Source organism: Euprymna scolopes, chromosome 12, assembly GCF_053919585.1.
Source record: "Euprymna scolopes isolate OS-2025 chromosome 12, ASM5391958v1, whole genome shotgun sequence".
In the NCBI taxonomy this organism is placed as follows: domain Eukaryota; kingdom Metazoa; phylum Mollusca; class Cephalopoda; order Sepiida; family Sepiolidae; genus Euprymna; species Euprymna scolopes.
In genome coordinates, this window is record NC_136493.1 from 89,820,119 (window position 1) to 89,843,011 (window position 22,893).

General features: G+C 36.3%; 1 protein-coding gene across 2 annotated transcripts in view; it reads left to right on the plus strand.

The window, feature by feature from the left end:
• The window catches only part of LOC145291416 (activating signal cointegrator 1 complex subunit 3-like), a 958,449-nt gene that overhangs the window by 75,126 nt on the left and 860,430 nt on the right, over positions 1 to 22,893 (plus strand). The window contains exons 13-18 of one of the 2 annotated variants that reach the window (XM_080137231.1): positions 3,001 to 3,092; positions 3,989 to 4,120; positions 6,206 to 6,397; positions 13,068 to 13,292; positions 15,256 to 15,379; positions 21,843 to 22,003. In XM_080137231.1, coding sequence (XP_079993357.1) covers positions 3,001 to 3,092; positions 3,989 to 4,120; positions 6,206 to 6,397; positions 13,068 to 13,292; positions 15,256 to 15,379; positions 21,843 to 22,003 — 926 coding nt within the window. Of the gene's footprint in view, positions 1 to 3,000; positions 3,093 to 3,988; positions 4,121 to 6,205; positions 6,398 to 13,067; positions 13,293 to 15,255; positions 15,380 to 21,838; positions 22,004 to 22,893 lie in introns of both variants that reach the window. The other variant, XM_080137232.1, reaches the window with a different exon arrangement.

Below are 22,893 nucleotides of genomic sequence, written 5' to 3' on the forward strand. Positions count from 1 at the left end.
TTATCTGTGCCTAAACCTAAACGTAGATTCCATGAACAAAGCTTCTTTCTTAGAACTGCACGCCTGTGGAATTGTCTTCCGTTTTCCTGCTTTCCGGCTGACTACAATATGGTTTTGTTCAAGTCTAAAGTAAATAAGTTCTTGATGAGCCGTTCCATATAAGTTATTAAATTTACCAAATTTTCATTACTAATGATTACTATATTGACCAACTTCTACTGTACACTCTTTAACCCTTATCCTTGAGTGGCCTCTGGGCCTTGATAATGTGGTGATGCCTTTGTAAAAAAAAAAAAAAAAAAAAAACATCATATTTTTTCCGGTATTGTCACTACAAGAGTTACATTCCTTTATATTAGCCATATGCTTTAGGGATGATGCCGAAGTGAAATTCAACATCGAAATAAATACTATTACAATATTTTTAAATATTAAAATATTAGTAGTTTTTTGGTTTATTATATCATTCTTTACATATCGAATTTTGTTTTTAAAACTTGAATTTTATCTGGAGAAGGCCTTGAAAATGGACATTGAAAATCTGTATGAACCCTGGGAAGATTCCCATGCCAGTAAGGGGGGGGGGCATTTTCTAATCATCTGGTTCACATCTGTAGTCTTATCTCTTCCTGAGATGTTGTTAGGAGGTTAACAGGGCTGAGGAATCTTCTCTTTGACTTAATTGTTGAACTACTAGTTCGCATTCGTGAAAGAGAGGGTGTTCACTTATAGCTTTTGTGACCTTTATTCAGTTGGCAACTTCCCATCTCACATGTGAAGGAGCCATTTTGGTCCCCTGACAAAGAAGAGACCGGACCTAGTAATTCACTTCCGTTCGTTTATTAGCACTTTTCTCAATAGCTACACCTTGGATTTAAAAAAAAAAATTGTGCAGGCATTACTCATGGTGAAAGTAAAGTTTTGTCAGAATGGATTTTCCGAGATAATTCTGGTCCCCCCCCCCCCCCAAGGGGCCATTTTAGGGATAAAATTGTCTCAAAATTGTTTATCTGTTTGCACTTTTCTCAGTAATCATATCTTGGATTTTTTTCTTTTTAATTTTGCACAAACATTAGTCATGATGAAAGTAAATTTTTCACTTGTGGAAAAGGCACCCTACATGCTCAGCTTGTTATTTAAAAAAATCTTTGATTCAAAATAACCTAAAATGAAATGTTTTTAAGGTCCAAAATACATGTGAGAATATTAGATGAAAGTTTCAATTCATGCTATAAATATTTGTACCTGTATTTTTCGATAAAAAAATATTCTATTTAATACATAAAATTTTAATCAAATGTTTTTAAAGCAGTCTTCTATTGCTTTTGTACATTTTTTTTCTACAAATTTTTGTAAATAATTTTCTGATATAAATTTTTTTTATTAAATCAGAAATAAATAGATTATCTATTTTGTCTTGTTTTCATATGCAAATAAAACTATTAATACTATGGTTGAGTCAACTTTGAACGAATTACCCCCTCCCCTTTTATTTTTATTTTTTTTTTTACATAGTGGTCACCACTTATCAAGGCCAGGAGGCCACTCGGGGATAACGGTTATTGCGTGTACAGTAATAAATGGGATAGTATCGTAGTAATTGTTAGTATTGGAGATTTGATAAAGTGTCTTACTTAAGGGGACGGTTCATCAGGAATTTGTTTTTGTTGGGCTTGAAGACATCCAAGTTGTAGTCAGGTGGGAAACAGGCAAATGGAAGAGAGTTCCACAGTCGTGCACTTCTAAGAAAGAAGCTTTGTTCATTGAATCTACGTTTTGATTTAGGCACAGATAAAGAGTGGGGAAAATTATTGACAGTGGTTTCAGCTAGATGGGTGTTTTTCATGAAAGATTGGTGAGGGGGGACCAGAGATTGGAACTCAGACAAGCACTTGCTGTGGAAATAACGATAAAACAAAGACAGGCTTGCAACGTCTCTTCTGTCGGAGAGAGGTTGCAAGGAAGAGAAAAAGGCATCCTCCACTAAGCCACAAAGTCTATTTTGTACTCTGTCAAGGCAGGATAGGCTGTTTTTAGCAGCTCCTGCTCAGATGTGACAGCAGTACTCCATTTAGTACATGGCATCATTACAGTCATGCCAATTAAATGAGAGAACAAGCAAAATTATTATGGATTTTTATTTTTTCATTATAATTTTGAAATGTGATTTGTTAAAATAGGAGATGACCAAAATAGCATAATATTCTATATAATAATGTTTGTTTTTTTTTCCTCTTTTAACTTGGCAATTATATATCAAAATCTTAATGTGCTACATATTATCTGCAGACCATCTACAACACTTCCTAATGCGTGTTTCATGAAAATATGCCTAAATTTCATCCACATGCAAAAATTATTACATTTAATCCGATTTGTCTGATTCTCCAAAACACGTCTTTCATAAAGAAGGTAGCAATTACTTTCACTCCCTAATCATTTTCTCCTTACACGTATCTCTTTTATACTGGATCCTCCCTTAATATATAGGAAATTCTTTTTAAACTCCCAAAAACACTCACATCATTTCATTTTAACCTTTTTATTCTCTTTTACTTAATATATAGCCATCCAAAACAAAATAATAATTCTTTCCTTCCTAAGAATACAAAAGTACTGGATTACATAAATTTTTACTTACAATTTTTATATATTTAATAACTGAGAATTATGATGTTTACTTTTCAGCATGTTCATTTACCTCCTGCATGAAATTCATGTAACAAAAAAAAAAAAAATCACCAAAGCTTAAGTTCATGTGGGTGGATAAAAGTGTATTTGTGCACAGGTCGTTTTTCTGAAACATGCCCCTTGTTTATAAAAGTTAGTTTTCTATATTTTACCCAAGGTGGGCCCTAGTAGTAAATAATAAATTTCTTTAGAACATTGTTAAAATGGTTTATCAGAATATTTTTGTTTAGTGAAAATATTCTAGTTATATTTTGTGATTTGTTGATGAAATGATATTTATGATTCTTTGTTTTTTATTTTTAAATTTAGGTATAAAAACTACTTCAAAGATGCAACAGTTACAAGACTTCAATACTGTCTGTTATGAGAAAGTTCTTGATCAAGTTCGAAAAGGCTATCAAGTGAGTAAACATCTTATGAATTAAGATGTATGTCATGGTTTGCTTGAAGCATTGTTTATCGGATAAAATGTGTGTTCGAAGGCTTGTGAATACAGGAATTATCTTCTCGTAAGCAGATAAATAAATAATAATTCAATAATATTTTTTTATTTATTTACTTGATTATAAATAGTATTTTTCAACTGTCGACAGCTTAAGGAGTGGTTGTACATTTCTACCCTTGAGGATGAGAGATGCTCTCAAAAATATTTGGGAATAAATACCATCTACAGTTGAAAAATGCCATCTATAATCAGGTAAATAAATAAATAAATATTATTGAATTATTATTTATTTATCTGTTTATGATAACGGGATAATTTCTGCATTGACAAGCCTTCAAACACACCTTTTATCTTATGAATTATTTTGATCAAATGATTTTATTTCATAGTTTTACTCAAAGTATCTCTTCTAGATTATATTGTCGACTTTGAGGTGGTGGTATACATGTTATCATGGGATGATTGTTCTATCTAGTTCCTCTCTCTCTCTCTCGATAATTTTATCTGATTTTTTGTTATATGGTAAAATAAGGGAAACAAAATTTAAATAATTAAAAAAACATTTCCATTTGACAAAAAGCTGAGGACTGCTCGAAATATAAAAAAAATAAAAATAATAATAAATTCAAAAGATATTACGATGCTTCATACACCAGCACTTATCCTGAAAATACAATATAATTGAAAACTGAAGAAACTTAATTAATAGAAAAAGTGAAAATCAAACAACGCCCCCCCCCTCACATGCACACACACACACACACATACTTACTTGGTTAATGACACTGACTAATCTATGAAAATTTGATAGTATTTGATTATTGTGTAATGTTTTTTTTTTTTTGTTTTTAGGTGATGGTATTTGTGCATGCACGAAATGAGACAGTTCGAACAGCAATGGTTTTACGAGAAACGGCCAAGAACAAAGATCATATTCATACTTTTGCTCCGCAAGGGAAAAACTTAGGCTTGGCTCAAAAGGCGGTAAGATTTATCCTATTTTTGAAAATGTATGTTGCTTTTATGTCCTCCTCCTATTTAACTTGTTATTTACGCTTTTGGAAAATTTAGAGCGTGAGCCATCGCTTATATTTCCCAATTGTACCCCAAGTTACTACTGTTTGAGTTCGGGTGAAGGATATAAATTGTGATTATTGTATGTCGGTTTTCACACAAATTTAGTCGTGGAAACAGACCATGGAATTTGTCACAGTCACACATAACATTTCTTCTTTTTTTTTTTTTTTGCCCTCTTCCCAATCAATATATCAGAGTTTGTGATCGAAAAAGAATTTGTTTGAAAAACAAATCCATTTCTGAATTTTTGAGATGAACATTAATTATTTGTATTATTTGGATTTTTTGGACTACTGTTCTCATTTTGAGTGTCATTTTTACATGTGTTTCTTTACATGGTTTGTTGTACTTCAGGTGTATCTTGTCGAACTCTGGCCTCTTTCTGTTGAACACTGTACTTCTGCACAAAATTTTGAATGGAAACCTTTATTTAATCCATAATTGAGTGTTATTTTCACAACGTTTAGGTCACAAGGACCTGTGGCATAGTGGATAAAGTACTTGATAAAATTCAGTTATAAGTTGCACTGTTCGGTATAGATAGATATATCATTTAAAAAGGCACACTCTTTGTAAATGTCTTTTAAGTTTAAACATGATTCCACCATTGTATGTATATCATAACGCTGCTTTATTCTAAATATTAGGGTCAGAAGGGGTGTGTGTGTGTGTATATATATATATATATATAGTAAGTTATAAAATATATATGGCGATTAAGCTACACTGAATAGTCCGCGTTTCATGCACTCTAGGACTCTTCAGGCGCATAAACCTGAAGAGTCCTAGAGTGGATGAAACACGGAATATTCAGTGTAGCTTAATCACCATATATATTTTATAACTTACTATCTAGCTCTACCTACGTATTGAGCACTTTTGAAGTAAATACTTAAAGTTTACGCATAAATTTATACTTTCGTATATTAATTTTATGTTGGTAAATGAAATAGTTATATATATATATATTTGGGGGAGATATATTTATTTTTTTCCCTCCTCGTCCTTTCTCTTGAGTTTGCATATTGCTGCTGATGTTGTTGGTCATGTGACTAATTTCTGCCTGTTGATTGATCTGCACATTCCCTTGTTTTGTCAAAAATTTCAAGCTGAAAGTTGGCAGTTCGAACTGGAATAGAATGGACATTCGAAATGTGTTGACGTACTATCTTTTCTCCATCTAAACAGGATGTTAAAATGTTGAAGTGAACTCCTGTAAGTTTCCTGGCAAAGTTTATAATGTTGAAGTGATTGTGTCTAAGTTACCTGATGTATTCATATCTCGCTGAAAGAAATCTACTTCAAGGAAATTTGTTGAGAACTTGCAGTTAAATATGTTGGAAAAATACCAGCTTGAAGGAGAGAAGACGTGTGAAAAATATTCTCACCAGGAAAGATTAAAGTAAAAAGTTGAGGTTGAAAGTTCAATATTCCTTAATGTGAGCAACACTCAAAATACAATTGTGAATTACTGAGGATTTCTATCCAGTCATGGCTGACGGAACAAGAGCATGCTATCATCATGGATTAAATAAAGCGTTCCATTCCAAATTCCCTGCACATTCTCGAATTCAAGAGAAAGATTCCCGATTCTGACAAAATATACCTGAAGAAGTTTGGAGGTTACATTGTGAACATAACACTCAAGATGAGCTCAGTAATCCGAAGAATTAAAATAATGTGAATAATAAATCCTCATCTCAAAAATTCAGAAATGTAAGTTTCTTTCTTTAATACTCATTATAGAAGAATACATCCAATAATTAAATCCCCAAACAGCAATAGACAGTCCATAAATTACTGAGATAAATAAATAAAAAAAAACAATTTTTATTTAATGTGCAAAGAAATTGATAAAATTTTCTGAAAGAAAATATTTATTTATTTATGTAAATAATATTGTATCGCTAATAATTTTTTAACAACCTCAAAGAATTTTTTTTTCTCCATATTGTAATTGCATCTTTTATTTATTTTCTTCCATTTTCATAGGCACAAAGCTCTCGAAATCGACAGCTTCAAGAATTGTTTCCTGATGGTTTTGGCATCCATCATGCTGGAATGCTTCGCCAAGATCGGAATTTGATGGAAAAGTTCTTTTCCGAAGGAGTGATCAAAGTGTTGGTTTGCACTGCCACTTTGGCGTGGGGAGTGAATTTGCCAGCACATGCTGTCATTATTAAGGTTAGTAGTGCTCACCACCCACACACCTATTTAAATTAAATTAGAGTAATATATTTTCTGAAGAAATTACCGCTGCTTATACAGTTTCACCTCAATATTTAAAACTACTTGTAAGAAGATAAACAAAAAAAAAAGCTTATGTACTTACGTGTTAAAAAAAGATGTTATATCAAAAATAACAGAAATTCATCTAGTATTTTTGTTGTAAAAAATATTAAGGTCAGTGCTAAAGGGGCGTAACTCAAACTTTAAAAGTCAACAAAGCCTTCTCTCCATGAATAGATATCAAAATTGTCACCAGGAGATGATTTTATTGTATATCTTATAAATAAAAATAGTGGATAAATTTGCGTGAATTTTGGGTATATTGTCTTTTTTTTTTTTTCAACCTAACAGTTACATATATAATTAAATTTCTATGTAATTGTAATTTTTAAATATTGAGGTAAAATCAGAAAAGCACCAAATGACTTAATCAACTAGTGTTGTTTTTTATTGCACTAATGAATGACATTTTAAAAATAAACATGATGTATTTCAAAATATTTGTAAAATAATGAATTTGTAAAGACATTTTTAGGATCTATCTAATGAAATATTTAAAAATTTGATTTGTATATCTCAATTATTTCTATTAGATTATGATTGTGTGTGTGAGTATAAAAATACAGTTATGGTAAGCAAGCTGCAGATAAGCATTTGTCTCACTTCATGAGGAAGGTTATCAGGTAGCCTGATTAACTTCATCTTGAAGTGAAACAAATTTTTCTTGTATACTTGTTATTTTTATACTTTATGTAATATATATATATGTGTGTGTGTGCGTATATATATATAAAATAATTGTGTTATCAAAGAGTAAATCTTTAACAAAGCAAAGCTTATCAAAAGGAGCAGAAAACAATAATATTGAATGAAAGATGAGGAATAAAAGTTACATATAACTTTATATCCTTTATATCGTCAGAAAAATAAGAAAAAAATAATTGGAAATTTTAGAGAAAACCTCTTTAGTCCATGGCATTTTGAAGCTAAAATGAGAAAGACCAGAATTATACAAGCAAATATAGAAAAAAACTGGCTAAATGACATTTGCATTTTGTATAATTCTGGCCTTTCTTCTCTTCTGATGAAAAGCATTTAGCTTCAAAATCTCATGGCCTAAAGAAGTTTTTCTTAAATTTCCGATAAATTTTTCCTTATTGTTCTGATGATATAATTAAGTTATATATAACTTTCATTCCTCATCTTTCATTTAATATTTTATATATATATATATATATATATATATATATATACTAGAGGGAAATTTTGCAGCGGACTCATTCATATGTAATATATTGATGTTGGCATTCTGTAGATGTTCAGTGTAAAAGGAAATGCTCTGATATTATTGTAGCTTTTCTCAGTTTGGGTGACGCTCAAAATAGAACTGCAAATTACTTAGAACTTCTATTTAGTCATGGCTGATGGAATGCAAGCGCACTACAGCCGTGGATTAAGTGAAAGGTTCCATTCGAAATTCCATGCAGATACACAAATTTGATAAAATACACTTGAACACTTGAAGAGGATTGGATGTTACATTAACTGAAACGTTGTGAAAATAACCATTAATAGTAGTTGGGTTAGGGTTCAAATAATATGAAGAATCAATCTTTTCAAGAATTCAGAAACGTAAATTTGAAATAATTTTAATGTTTTGTATACAATCAATATCGATTTGATATTTGTTTGACAAAGTATATACACACACACACACACACACACACTAGTGGCTGTCTGGCATAGCCCAAACGTAAAATAAGCTTAAATATTATATTTTAACTAGCGGGACCTGTAGGAATTCCACAGGGGACTCATTCATATGTAATATATTGCTGTTGGCATTCTGTAGATGTTCAGTGTAAAAGGAAATGCTCTGATATTATTGTAGCTTTTTTGTTAAAACTGCAAAAGTATTTATCTATGCTAGCATGAAGGCTAGGTTGTAAAGTATGCTTAAATATGATATTTTAATTCTTGCAGATTTCATGTATATTATTATAGAATTTATGTTCTATTGTATTATAAAGTTGGGATTTCAAAAATAAAAAAAAATACATCTGTATGACTTGGGTGTATGAGCTTGAACCAAAACCAGAACCAAAACTTATGAAGAAGTTTTGGTAAAATTATTCATTACAAGAAATGGAAGTCCATAGCAATTAAACAACAGTTATTTGGATGTAAGTGTGACTCACAAAAGAAATAATACACAAGCTGTCCTATTTATAGATAATATACATATTTTTAATTTTCTAACTGATTTCAATACAAAAATCAAAACTCATTATGTTCATCGAAACCTTCTTTTAGTGTTTATTAGAGAAAACAATTGTTTCAGCCCATACAAGTATATATATATATATATATATATATATATATATATATATATATAAAGTTCACCATGTATGTGTTTCTATTTTTCTTAGTGTTATGGTGTTAAATGGTAATAAAATGAAGGAACACGGGACTTTTAGGAACGAACATGTATTCACATATATTACAGGCAAAAACAGGTTGAGCAATACCATTCCTCAACTGTAGGGCATTTGCACACAACCTCCTTGGCCGCATGCCAATCTCTGACTCCTGGGCACCGGTACTCGTTACCAAAGGGAAGTGACGTCATGAGATAATCCATTAATCCCATGGAGGGGCGTCTCCAACCCCCCCCCCCACCTTCCAAGCTTTTTATTCGTTAAAGCTGTCAGTACCTCTTCCTTTTAGGGTTTACCATCAATGGCTCGGTAAACTTTCTCTTACGGAATGACCGCCGTAGTTCAGGTGTTGGCTGAGGAGGTTCAAGATCAAAAGTTTCGAAGACAGTGTCTATTGGCTCATCTTGCAATGGCGGACTGTCGCTGGCTTCAAGTGATCGACATCTTAGTTGGTTCTGGTGACGTTTGTACGTATATGTTAGTCCTGGAACAATATATACCATGTCACCGACTCTCTTAGTAATTGTACCCACCTCCCAGAATTATGTGTTGTTTTTATAACTTTTGAAAAACACTCTTTACCTGATCTGAAACGTTTACTGGGTATACAAGTGGTCACTAGTGGCCTTGACTGTTTGGGTAAAAACTTGTCAAAAACGGATCTCACTTTCCGTGCAAACATCGTTTCTGCAGGTGAGACTGCTGTTGGTGTGTTCAGGTTGGGTGTAAACTTATACATGTGTAGAAATTGTGTAAATGCTTCCTTTTTAATCTCCGGAAGAGACACCAGGAGTGCTCTGATTGTGTTGCCCATCATTGTTTTTATTTCCCCATCCGTCCGAAGAGTGGCAATGATGGAATCTTCAAACGAATCCCTTTTCAATGGAATCAGCCTAGATAGGCTATCTGCATGGCTAATTTGTTTCTCATCAGTTTTGTCAGCCTCCTTAGGTTGCTTTGGCTTGGGGAATTCTTTTGGTGCTGGTTTTTTAGCTTCCGGCTTTGTAGTTTCAGGTTTTTTGCCTCCTTTGGTAGATTCCATTGAAGCTTCCTTTTTCAATTTCTCTGTTGCTGCAAATGGGATATTACGTTTCTTCTTGAAAACGGGCAGAGTGTTTTCTTTTAGTTTGAATCTTGCTATAGCCTTTGTACATTTTCCTAGCCCTGGTGAGAATACTTGTGGAAATTCCCCTTTTAACTCGTCCTTCAGTTGTTGCGCCTCCGTAGACGAGTCTTCTACCCTATGACAGAATTTATTCATACGTTGGTTCCACAATTCGAATCGCTCCATCCAATCAGTACTGAAGAGGTTTTCGGATGTCCTATGTACATACACTTTCACTTTTTTAGTAACACCATTTAAGGTAATCGGGAGTGTGAGCTTTCCCTCAAATTCCACTTTATCGTCTGTTACAGCTCGAGCTGATTTGTTCGTCTTTCGCATGGTTAGTTTCCTTAGCCTTTTCCATGTCTTGAAGTTAATGATGGACAGATCTGATCTAGAATCCAATTGTAGATGCACAGTTTTATTTGCGCTGTTAACTGTGACATATTTGCGCCGGTTCTTATTTGAATCCAAGTCGAATCTAGTCTGTCGGATGATGTTCTTGCCCTTGTTATTCCTGCACTGGATCGCCTTGTGGCCCTTCCTGCCATATTCGTTGCAGTACTTATCTTTGTAAAAACATTGACTCAACCAATGTTTCCCACCGCAGCGATAGCACGAGTTTGTAGGAGATCCGGGTCTTGTGACTGGGTGGTACTTATTAGGTGTAGCCTGAGTTTTCTTACTTCCAGCTTTGCTTTTTCGGGGTGAGTATTTTTCCGGTCTGAAGGTCGTCCTTCTAATGAATGTTGCGCTTGACTCCTCGACATGTCTCGAGTTGTTCCTTATGCAGACTACCCATTGACAATCCTCGACCAACTTCTGGAGGGTGAGGCCCTGTTCGCTCTCAAGTCTAGAGAGAACACGTCTAATCTCAGCGTTTTTGGGTGAGACCAGACTCTGCACAAAAATTAAACACTTGAAGTCATCTGCCGATAAGTCAGATAGACAGAAATCATCGCAGTGTTTATTTACCACGGACGCAAAGGTCAGGTAATCGTCGTGGTCGCTTTTTTGCAGGTTCAAGCACTTCCATCTTCTAGAGCATAGAATTCGGGCTGAACAGGTTAGATAAAAGTTTAACCGCTTCAGAAAATTCCAATTCACTCGTCTTCCTGGAGAGAATATAATCCACAGACTTGCTATGTTCTGTGATCCCTAATTTCCTCAAAAGTAGGCAAATTTTTTTAGCATTGCTCAACTCTTGACAATCCATGGTGAATAGGTCCTCATATCTCTGATAGAAAGCATCAAACGTCCCATCCACCTCTGGTTGGTAGTTAAACATTTCTATAGCGTTCCATATTGTACTTTGGGAAAAAGCAAAGCTATTGTCCCTGTGTTCCGTTCTATCGAATATTTTTAACAATAGCTCTTTTTGCCTCTTTTGTTGAAGTAGCATTCTCTCCTCCAACGCTTGTTGCCTCTCTTGAAATTGTAATTAGAGCTGTTTATCACGTTCTTTTAAATTTTCCTCCGCCTTTTGCTGCTGGTCCATCTGGGCCTTAATTGGCTGTATTAATACTGCTTTAATCTCCTCCATCTTGTAATGGCTTTTCCAAGTGCATGACAAAAAAAAGTTATTTCCGTTTTTGACTGGAGAAGAGATAAAATAATAAAAAGACAAAAATGTCCTTTCCTTGAGTGTGTGCGTATGAGGAGGGAGCAATGTATCTCTTGCTTCTTTGTAAAAAAAAAACCTTAGAGATAACCTAATATGAGGAGGGAGAAAAAAAAATTTTTTTACTTGCGAAACAAAAACAAAAAAAATATACTGTGATACAATATAGTTGCAAAAGAATAAAAATAATTGTGGAATTGTCCGGAAGTTAACCAAAATGGCTAGTTTTTTTTTTGTTTTTTTTTTATTTTTGTGTGTGTGTGTGGGAGGGAGTTGTCCCCACAAGGAAGAAAAAAAAAATTTTTTCACTTTAGAACCGACAGTTAAAAATAGAATATTTAAGAAAATTCCACTCAATGAAAAAGTATTTCCTTTGGTCCAAATAAAACAAAAAGGGAACAAAAAAAACATTTCTCACCCATTGAAAATTTGCATAAAGTTAGCAACAAAAAGCAAAGGCAAAAAAGATTTTCTCTTCATTTGAAAAATGTCCAAATTTGCATAAGAATAAACAGTAGGCAAGTTACAATTAACATTGTTCTCTCTGTGAAATTGGGTCAACATTTTTCTTTTTTTTTCCCCTCTTCTTTCAATAAGCAACAAAATTAATTTTTCGGCATTAACAAAAATGCGTTTAGTATAGTTCTTTTCAATTTAAATATAGAGACAAAAAGGTTAACTTACAATTGAGTCGAGCGCTTTGCCATGTGTTCGTTTTTTGTTTTTTTTTAGAACGTAATTGCCAGCCGAATTCTTAGCTTGTAAATCTGAAGTTCTTTTGAAGTCAAATTAATTTCATTCTTTTCATTTTTGTGGAGTTAACCCATGTGAAAGTTGAATCCGACGTCGCCAGTTGTTATAGTGTTAAATGGTAATAAAACAAAAGTAACACAAGATTTTTAGGAACGAACATGTATTCACATATATTACAGGCAAAAACAGGTTGAGCAATACCATTCCTCAACTGTAGGGCATTTGCACACGACTTCCTTAGCCGTGTGCCAATCTCTGACTCCCGGGCACCGGTACTCGTTACCGGACGTGATGTCATGAGATAATCCATTAATCCCATGGAGAGGTGTCTCCAAAATTTAGTTAGGCCATCATCAGTGCTCAGATATCAGCAAAAACAAATGGCAACTGCCACTGGGAATAACTTGCAATATATTCACCAACCTTAATTAATCAACACATATTAAGACTGTTGAATATATAAATTATCTTGCTTCAAAATATTTGTATCAAGTAAACGGAGTACAGCTTGTGTGTGAAATATGGTGATAGGATGTTATGACACATAACAAAAAAGTTTCCTAATAATAACTGTAAATCTGAAGCCATGGATTGCAACAAAGTTATTCCCAGTGGAGGTTACCATGTTTTTTTTTTAACGAAAAAATAAAAGTAAATTAAAAAAAAAAATAACGATTTTGAAATATTTCATCACTTTTTTTTTTGCAGGGAACACAAATCTACGATGCCAAAAAGGGTTCATTCATAGATTTAGGAATCTTGGATGTCCTTCAGATATTTGGTCGTGCAGGACGACCTCAGTTTGATACGTTTGGTCACGGCACAATCATAACGACTCATGACAAATTGTCCCACTATTTGTCACTTATAACACGACAAAATCCGATTGAAAGTCAATTTATTGCAAGCTTGACAGACAATCTGAATGCTGAGGTAAGATTTTTCTTTTCTTTAAATATTGGATTCAAATCCAGTAAATTTCCATATTATTTTTACTCAATTCCCAAATTTTGTTATACATTTTATGTAGCCTTTTGCCAACTCCTCCAACTCTTAATAAATACGTATAATTTACAACACTGCAAAATGATAACAGAACTCTCCATAGTTTAACACATCTAAGAGAAGATACGTCCGCTCAATCTGTGCAGTTATCGATGCAAATGCCATTCCAAACTGAAGCGTGTCACTGACGAATTGATTGACGAAACTTTTCATATTTAAAATATCAAATATATTTTCTTTCTTCGTATGTTGAGAAGAAAAGAATAAAGATAAAAGGACGAGAGAAGTACTTTTCATTTCGACTAATATGAGATGAACACGCTCTCTCATATCTATGTCTGTTCAATTTGTCAATTTAATAAAAAGGAATCCACACTTTGTTGGTAATTTAAATGTATAGACGGACAATAATGCTGCACGTATGAGTTGTGTTACGCGTATGTGCTAAGATTTGCTTCATCCTTTCTAATTCTTTTGTGATTCTCGCAGTTCGCTTTGATCATTGGTTGTTTTCAGTTTATTATTCTTGTATGTATTCTAATGATTTTTAACACTTGATAAGCACATGATCAGTATACAGATATTTTTTTGCAGCTATGCATCGCGCATGACAATATGGTTCCATATCCAACAGAAGAATGTTTTTGTGTTGCATTCTATTGCAAAATTGAATACTTAAAGCGAATCATTAATGAAGCGAATGAAGAGAAAAACAAGTACTACAAAAAAATGTATCAATGCAGTTTATCAAAATTGTGTTCATTAATAAAAACATTTCTTTATTCTTTTAGTTTGTATTTCCCTTCACAATAAATTCTAACTTTCCCATCCCCAGCAGAATTCGAACTAACCGAGAATAAAGAGAAAAATAAAAGTTATGTATTGTGAATGTTAACCTTTTACTTAATTCACAATTTTTTTTATGCATTTAATGTACAGTCTTTCGTCAAACTGACCCATAATAAATACTTATAATTTACAAAATTTCAAAATAATAACTGAACTCTCCGTGCTTAACTACAAAGAACAACTTCAAAGTATAAATCTGTTCTCACTTGTTCAACAGGGATGACTTATGTTATCAATGGAATTTAAATCTAGCTTTCGAGGAGGTTTTCATCCCAGTGCCAAGTCACAATCTTTATAAGCATTTGTAAAAGATGTGCCATTGTCATTTACGTCTCAATAGAAAAATCTTTCCTTTTTTTTTTTTTCGCTTCATTGAACATGAATTTGTGATGCTGACAATGTTTTAATTTGGACTAACATTTGAACTGTATGTGGATGTAAATATCTTCCACCCGTCTCTTGATTCTGGCATACAATATAATCTATGAGAATTTAAATCTTCCTTTCGAAGAGGTTTTCAATCGAGCTCCTAGTTGCAGTCTTCGTGGAAACTCACAAAAGACGTACCGCCGTTGCTTTCATCTTAATAGAAGAAAGACATCATTCCCTGTCCGTGATTCTGCTCTGAAGAACATTCTGCCAGAGAAGATCATGCAGATGACTAGCATATGCAGACATAAAATTGTCTTGGACAAATATCCAGACTTTATATGGATGTAAATGTCTTACACGTGTTTCTTTACATCTCTTGTACTTTATTATTTTTTGCAATAATTTAACAAGCTAACAAAGAAATAACTATTGAAAAAGAAGCTCTATCAGTGCTTTTATTTTACTGTGAAAAAGGAGATATTAAATTTTTATTTATAATGAATGTTACAATGTGTTTGTGCACTTTTATGACCCCATAATTAAATTAAAACCGTTTTGAATGTGTTATAGATTATTCAATTTATACAAACATAAGCGTTTTTGAGGTCGGAAAAAAAAATCTCTCCCTCCCTCTCTCTGTGAATTTACAACTAAAATTGTTAATTTTTAGATTGCCCTTGGAACTGTCAGCACCGTTGAGGAAGCTGTCAAGTGGCTCAGCTATACTTACCTGTTCGTAAGAATGAAATGCAACCCAATGGTCTACGGAATTCCTTACAACACTCTCGAGGCAAGTATCACTCTGTCTAAAGAATATTGTGATTCAAACATTTAATGATGGAATCTACAGCGAACTAATCTTATGTTATACTTACTTGTGCTTGAATGTGTTGTTGATATTTGACAACCATTGCCAGGTTATGTTTTACTTTTCTTTTCTAAAATGTTATTTTTTAAATTCAATTTGGAAAATTGACTTTATTTATTACAGTATGGTCAGTTATTAAATTATTACTTGAATTGGTTTAAAACCATAATTACATAAGGATTTGCCAAGAATTTTAAATTTACTTACGTAAAAAAAAAATGTCAAGATGATAGATTGAAACCAATATCTTCAGCTTAATGCACTAACAACTAAGCTATTCTAAGCACTTTAATTTTACTAAACTTTATCTCTTTTTTTTCTTTTTTGTTTGTTTTCTTTTAGCCACTTCATGGAAGGAGTTAAAAAGAAACAAAAAATAATACTTCAAGTTCAAAAACCAATGATAAATGTTAGATGAATAGATTCCAACCCAGAAAACAGCAATTCTTCCCACTTTGTTATAAACACCACATTTTATTCTCCTAAAAGTTAAGATGATGTCAATCTGAGGTTTCTCCCTAGATGGATGAAATATTTTTTTTTAATTTTATGAAAAATGGAATTGAGATAGATTATTGATAAGGCAATGTCATAAGTTATGACAAAGTTTCTCCATACATAACGAACAACCCAAAATAAAAAGTTAAGACAAAAAAATTAACAATTGAAAGAATTTACATAAAAAAGTGTGTCTGTTTTTTTTGTAACAATGTCTAAGCATGAGTGAGTTGTGAGACAGTTTATGAGCTGTCACTACATTAACTTGTCCATAACTGGAAACTCTTTGTCTTCTTTTCCAAGCTTTTACAATTCAAAGCTTCTCTGAATTGATACTGCCATTTTGTTTGAAATAACATTTCTTTTCTCTTCTGAAACTAAAATGGCTGACAACTCAAGAGTTTGTTTGCTCACAAGAAGTCTGTAGAAAGTTAATAACACTGTTTTGTGAATGACAAAGGTTCCTGAGGCAAGTTGAGTTTCTCATTGACGATAGTGCTTCGGTTTTCATTTATCTAGTCAATGCAAACCAGTGCTCTCTCAAGGCAAACATTTTCTAATTGGTCGAAATCTTATATAGGCACCAGAGATTATTTTGATAAAATTGAGCAATCAGTATTCAGTATTTCAACCAAATGATGCTATATTTTCTCTGGATAAAGCATAAGAATTGAACAATGCTATTTTTAATTTTAAACACAAACTTGTATTATTTCTATGAATGGTAATGTTACATTTAGATCTAAAAACAATTAACAAATTTTGTTTCACTAAAAGTTGTAAGGTTTCCGAGTCGACTGTCGTCGTAGTCGTCGTTCTTCTGCTGGTGCGTGCGTACGTACTCTATATATACTACAAATCAGACGACGGTGTCACTCTTTTGTGTGTCCCGTCTTAATGGTCGTTCCTATTCTCTACATGCCCTTCCCCCACCATGTGACCACACTACCGTCGTTTTGTGGTCATGATGTGACTGGAGAATTCCGTGTAGTAGTGAGTTGGTCCTTGCATTTGAGGGGAAAGTGGCCTTGGTGCTCGTGTTACCCTCATGCTGCGTCGTGGGACCGGACTCGTCTGCATTGGCTTGTGGTTGATCGGATCTTGGTCCACCTCCATATCTGTTTCTGATGTGTCACAATCAGCTTCTTCCACCTCCATCATCTCATGCATGTTGCACGGTGGTTTGCTGTCCTCCCTTCTTGGTGTTTGGGGAGGTGGTTAATGGGGTTGTTGAGTGGGTGGATACTCCGGCGTATCCATGACCGGTTTGATTTTCCTGAGGAAACGGCGATTGCGTAATGTGATCCTGCCGCTACCATCCAACCGTATCCTGTACTGCCTGTTACCCATTGTCTCGACGACTCTCCCATTTTTCGCCCATCCTGATTCTGCACCTGCACAGACTCGCCGACTCGGAGCTGTTGGAGGGGGCGGCTGTGTATGTCGTACTGTTCTTTGTTAAGTACGTGCCTTTTCGCCATCGCCCTCTCTCTCAAATCTCTGGTCTCCGTCCAACGCTTGTGGATGCAGTATTTTTTGCGAAGTGCGGGGAGATGGCCCCTTACTGTTCGACCATATAGCATTTCCGCCGGCGACAATCCAAGGTCCTGACTGGGCGTATTCCTATGAGTCATCATCGCCCGTGCTGCCCGATCATGATGTAGGTGTCCGTAGCCATCAACGCAGTCCATCAGCATTCTTTTGGCCGTTTTTACGGCCAGTTCAGCTCGGCCATTACTCTGGGGGTAATGTGCAGATGATATGCGCCTTTTTACGCCCCAGTCTTCTAGGAACAATTTGTATTTTAGTGAATCGAATGGTGGCCCTCCATCGGATGATATTTCCTCCGGCGCACCATACGTGCAAAACCAAACCCTCAGGGCGTTACACACCGCTGCAGCCCTTCCTGATGGTAGTGGTGCGACCTCAATCCAACCGGTATATCGGTCCGCGTATACCATGTAACTTTTCCCGTGCATATCTAGCAAGTCAGTGACTGTCTTTTGAAATGGGAACTCCGGGTTTATGGGTGGCATTAGTGGTTCCCTAGGCTGGGATGGGGCGATCGAATTGCAACTCCGACATTGCGCCCTTGTTTGTCGGATGCTGGCGTCTAAACCAGGCCAAAATAACCGTTGTCTGGCGTTAGCCAACATACCATTCGCCCCTTGATGGGCGGAGTGTAATGCCTCTAACACCTCGGCTCTAAGCCGTTTTGGTATCAAAATTTTGTCTCCTTTTATGGGTACCCCTTCCAGACAATATAGTTGGTCTGCCATCGGCCAGAATTGCCGGATTTCTGGTGGTAGTTCGTGGCGTGACCTTGGGAACCCGTCTTGAATGTATGACGCCAACGTTCGGCACTCCTCATCGGTGGCTGCAGCTGCGACTATCCTATCCCAGGTGATCGCTCGGAACTTGGGGTCATGTGCGTATGCAGCTATGATGGATGCTTGTATACTCCCCTCGATTTGCTGGGAAGTGTCAGTGCCCTTTAGTCTGCTGTGTCTTGACGGCGCCGGGTATCGGGATGTGCAGTCCGGTGCTGCGTTGAGTTTCCCGGGAACATGCTTAATCTGGAACCTGTACATCAACGACCGCTCCTTGAATGAGAACAGGCGGGGATTTTTTATATTCTCCAGGATCTGATCCGAGAAAATTTTCACTAGGGGCTGGTGGTCCACGGTGACCAATAGGTCTGGGGATCCCAGGATGAACATCCTACAAGACTCCAAGCCATAAATCAGCGCTAGAGCCTCCCCCTCTATAGGGGAATAACGAGATTCTGCATCTTTCGTGAAACGAGACCCGGCCAAAATCATCTTCCAGTGGTCCTTACCACAGTTGGGACCTAATTCCGTTGGGCATTGGCAATGCTTCTGGAACAGAAAATACCCAATGCCAACCTTACTGAAGTCGGTTGAAAGGCAGGTCGCTCTGTTCATATCGAAGGTTTTCACCCCTTCTTCGATTTTCTGAACGATATTCCTCTTCGACTCTTCGAAAAGTCTATTCAATGTGTCATCCCAGTAAAATTTACGGTTCTTTGTCCGCAGCAACTCTCGAAAAGGGGCCATTATATCGGCCTGTGCAAATGTATACGACACCTGGTTAACTAAACCAAACCAGGACCTGATACCAGTAATGCTCGTTGGGGTCGGGAAATTGAGAATAGCTTCCGTCATTTTTTTAGTTGGCTTCACGCCGTCCGAGGTTATCACAAAGCCGGCAAATTCAACTTCATCGTCAGCAAATTGAAATTTGTCAGGGTTAAAGACTATCCCACTTTTACCACAATGGGTAATATAGTCCACAGTATGCCAGAAAGCCAATTCTAAGGACCTGTCCCATAGGAGTGTGTCGTCTATGCACCGGGTCTTTCGAGGCATGTCAACTGTGATGTCATCGAACCGGCGCGTGTACCCGTCCCCGGATGCGTGAAAACCCTGGGGAGCCCTGAGATACCGATAACGACCCCATTCCGTTATGAACGTGGTCGCTTCCCGGGCTTTTGGGGAGAGTGGCAGACTATGGTACCCATTCCATGCGTCCAAGACAGTCTTTTTGGTTTGGGCAGGCACCACGGACACCTGATTAAAAGGGGACGGTGTGTGATGAGTCTCTCTCATCGTTGCTGCATTCAATTTTTGTAGGTCTACCGTCCTTCTTGGTGACCCGTCTTTCTTTGGAGCGACTACCATCCTCGAACACCAGATCGTAGGTGTGCCTGCTGGTACCGGTTCGATAATACCCAACGCAACATCTCGATCCAAATCATCCTTTACCCTTTTCTTCCAGTGATGAGGGACTGGAATAGGTGTGTGTATGGCCGATGGTTTCGCCCCCGGGGTAAAAGTTATATCCAGCGGCCTCCCTACCATGACTTGTAACGGTTGATGGTGGCAGGTGTTGAATGCGCTGGACTTAAAGTGTTCACGTAACCACTTCTCTAACCGTTCCCTATTATCTCCAGTGGGGGTAAACGGGATCCTCGCTGGCTTGTCCGGGACGGATTCTCTTTTTGGACATCCACACGGTGCTGTCCCACTTTCTGAAGCCGATAAATCGGCCTTTGATACTCGATGCGGGAAGTCGCGATTGATTACTCCTAGGTCTTTGAGGGCCGATTCTGACAAGTAGAATCCTGACGTGTTTTCTGAAACGTAGACCACTTGTCGCGTTTCCTTCTGACCGAGCTTAATCTGAGTCAGGACCACCCCCTTGATATCTAGGGGTTCGTCTGTGATTCCCCGTATCCTGTGGGTGGTAGGTATCAGGATTCTGCTGGTGCACCCTAATATTTTCAATATTTCTGGGCCACTCGAACACGTCTGGGCACCGGTATCTGCAATGGCCTGGATGCGGTGTTTTCGACGGCTTACTCCCTTATCCAAAGCGCACCCGAATTTAGCCTGGGACTCTGGTATCAGGGACACATCGACCATTAATGAGGGTGGTGGCTCAGGGGGACTTCTCCTGAACCCACCACTGCTCCATGCAAGGTGTGGCACTGCTGCTATTCTACCTTTTTGATTGTAACATGCCGGTGCCCCCTCCATTCTGCTGCCGAAAATATTCGATTGACGTGTGGCATCGTTTGTTGACTCCGCCGTCGACCTCTCCTGTTTCCGGCACACTCTTTGTAAGTGGCCTGTGACGCCACAATTAAAACATTTTAGCCCCCTCGCCGGGCAGTTCTTCCGCCCTTTTAACCCACTGGGGTGTGAGGTCCTCCCACACCCTTCACAAGGACTATTCTGAGGGGTTTTGAGCGGCTGCTCCTTCCGGGATGGTTTTTTCTCGGTTGTTAGTAGGCCAAAAGTCGAGTGTCCCTCTGAGCCTCGTTGCAACTGAGGAGCAGACGTCTCTGTAGTTTCTAAACTAACCAGCCTGTGAAGCTTCTGCTCCACAGTGGTTAGAATATTTGCTTCGGCCAGCAATTTACACTGGTACTCCGCATTTGCTAGACCAGCTACGAGTTGGCCAGCTACCATGTCCTCCGAATAGTTTACGGCTTGCCGGCAGTTCTCGTTGGGGCACAGAACCGTGAAATTGCAAAACCGTGCCTGGGACCGAAGCTTTGCTAAGAACTGTGCGGGTCCCTCCCCCGTCTGTTGCCTGATGTTATGAAATTTATGTCTATGCACCTCCGGGTGTAGACCTTTCACCGCAATGAACTGTATATGCCTTAAGAGTTGTTCCTCTGTGACAGAATTGAGGGTTCCAGGCCCAACTAAGTCAAATAAAAGTCTATTTACCTCATTTGAGCAGGCTGTCCTTAGTTCATTGCGGATTTCCACGGGATCGGTAAGGCCGCACATTTGTTTGTATCGGGCCCACGAGTCGATGAAAAGCGCCCAGTTCGCGTCGGTGAATCCATGTTCGATACGTGGCCGGTCTGGTTTCTTGGTGTTAGACCGACTCGAGGCACTCCCTCCGCGAAGCTCATTGTTTTCTCTTTGCAGATTTATTAGTTGTTGAATCAACTGCATGTATTGGCCGTCCTCGTGTTGTCCTGACGCCATTATACTCCAAAAATCGTGCAAAAGAAATTATGTTGAAAAATAAATCCTGTTCGTAGCGCCATGTAAGGTTTCCGAGTCGACTATCGTCGTAGTCGTCGTTCTTCTACCGGTGCGTGCGTGTGTGCTCTATATATACTACTAATCAGACGACGGTGTCACTCTTTTGTGTGTCTCGTCTTAATGGTCGTTCTCTACAAAAGTACTTTGTTTTTATTTTGCATTTGTCAAAAATTTTATTCATTTTGATTTAAAAATGTTGTTTCACTTAAAATACTTTCTCTTATTTTGCATGCATTTATTATATATATATGTATATATATATATACTTGTACAGATCAAAAATCTTTTCTTTTTGAATTCAGGAAGACGCCAACTTGTACGTTCATCGGAAAAAATTAATATTTGATGCTGGACGACGACTTGATAAAACGCATATGATTCGATTCAATGAACCAACTGAAGGATTTTCTTCCACAGACCTTGGACGGATAGCGAGTCATTTTTATATCAAACATGCAACAATTGAAGTAAGCTGTTTTGCCTTTTTATAGAAATAATTGCCGATTCTTTTCATATTAAGTATATTTTTTTATTACAGTATTAAAACATGCACAGTATTATCACCATTGGATGGTCTTAATTTTTAATAAGAGTAGCTTTATTTGAAATTAATTATATTGATCTTTTGATTATGATAGTAAAAAAATCTTTGATCAAAAGTATTTATAAAAATTTCAAAATGTTTATCTATATGGACATTTTTATGCCCATTTGCATAAGCATTATTATTTAACAACATTTTTTTCATTTTTTCCAAGACATAATTATAATTAAAAGATTTAATTGTTATAATTTTGTAACTTACCAAATTAGTAAAATTCTGTTTAGCATAATCTGTTAGTCATTGGGCTTATCTTTATCTGCAGTATTTAATGTATCCTGTGAGTTTCTCATTAACTAAATTTTGTATTGATTGATCTCCTGTGGATATCTTGACTGGTTTTGGTTACTTAACTTGTGACACTTGTATTCTGGAATAACTTTTTTTTTCACCTGGCATCTTTTCAAGCAAATAACATCAAAATAATTAGAAAAAAAAATGTTTTAGCAATGTCAAAAGGTTCTGTTTTGAGAAACACGGGGACAGAAACTAATTCTTTTTGTTTATACAAAACTAGCTTATATTTTTATTTACTTTTTTTTTTCAATTGCACCCAAAACACTGACACAAACAGAAGAAGGGTAATCTTAATAGTTTTTAAATAATCCTTGTCAAAGGTCAGAATAGATTTTCGGTTGTCCAATAAGTGCTGTACTAAATATGGTTGGTCTTTTTGTAGCGAGTATCTTGGTGAATACTTGCCAGTATTCATATTATTTGGATTCTTTGGACTACTCTTCTCATCTCTAGTGCTAT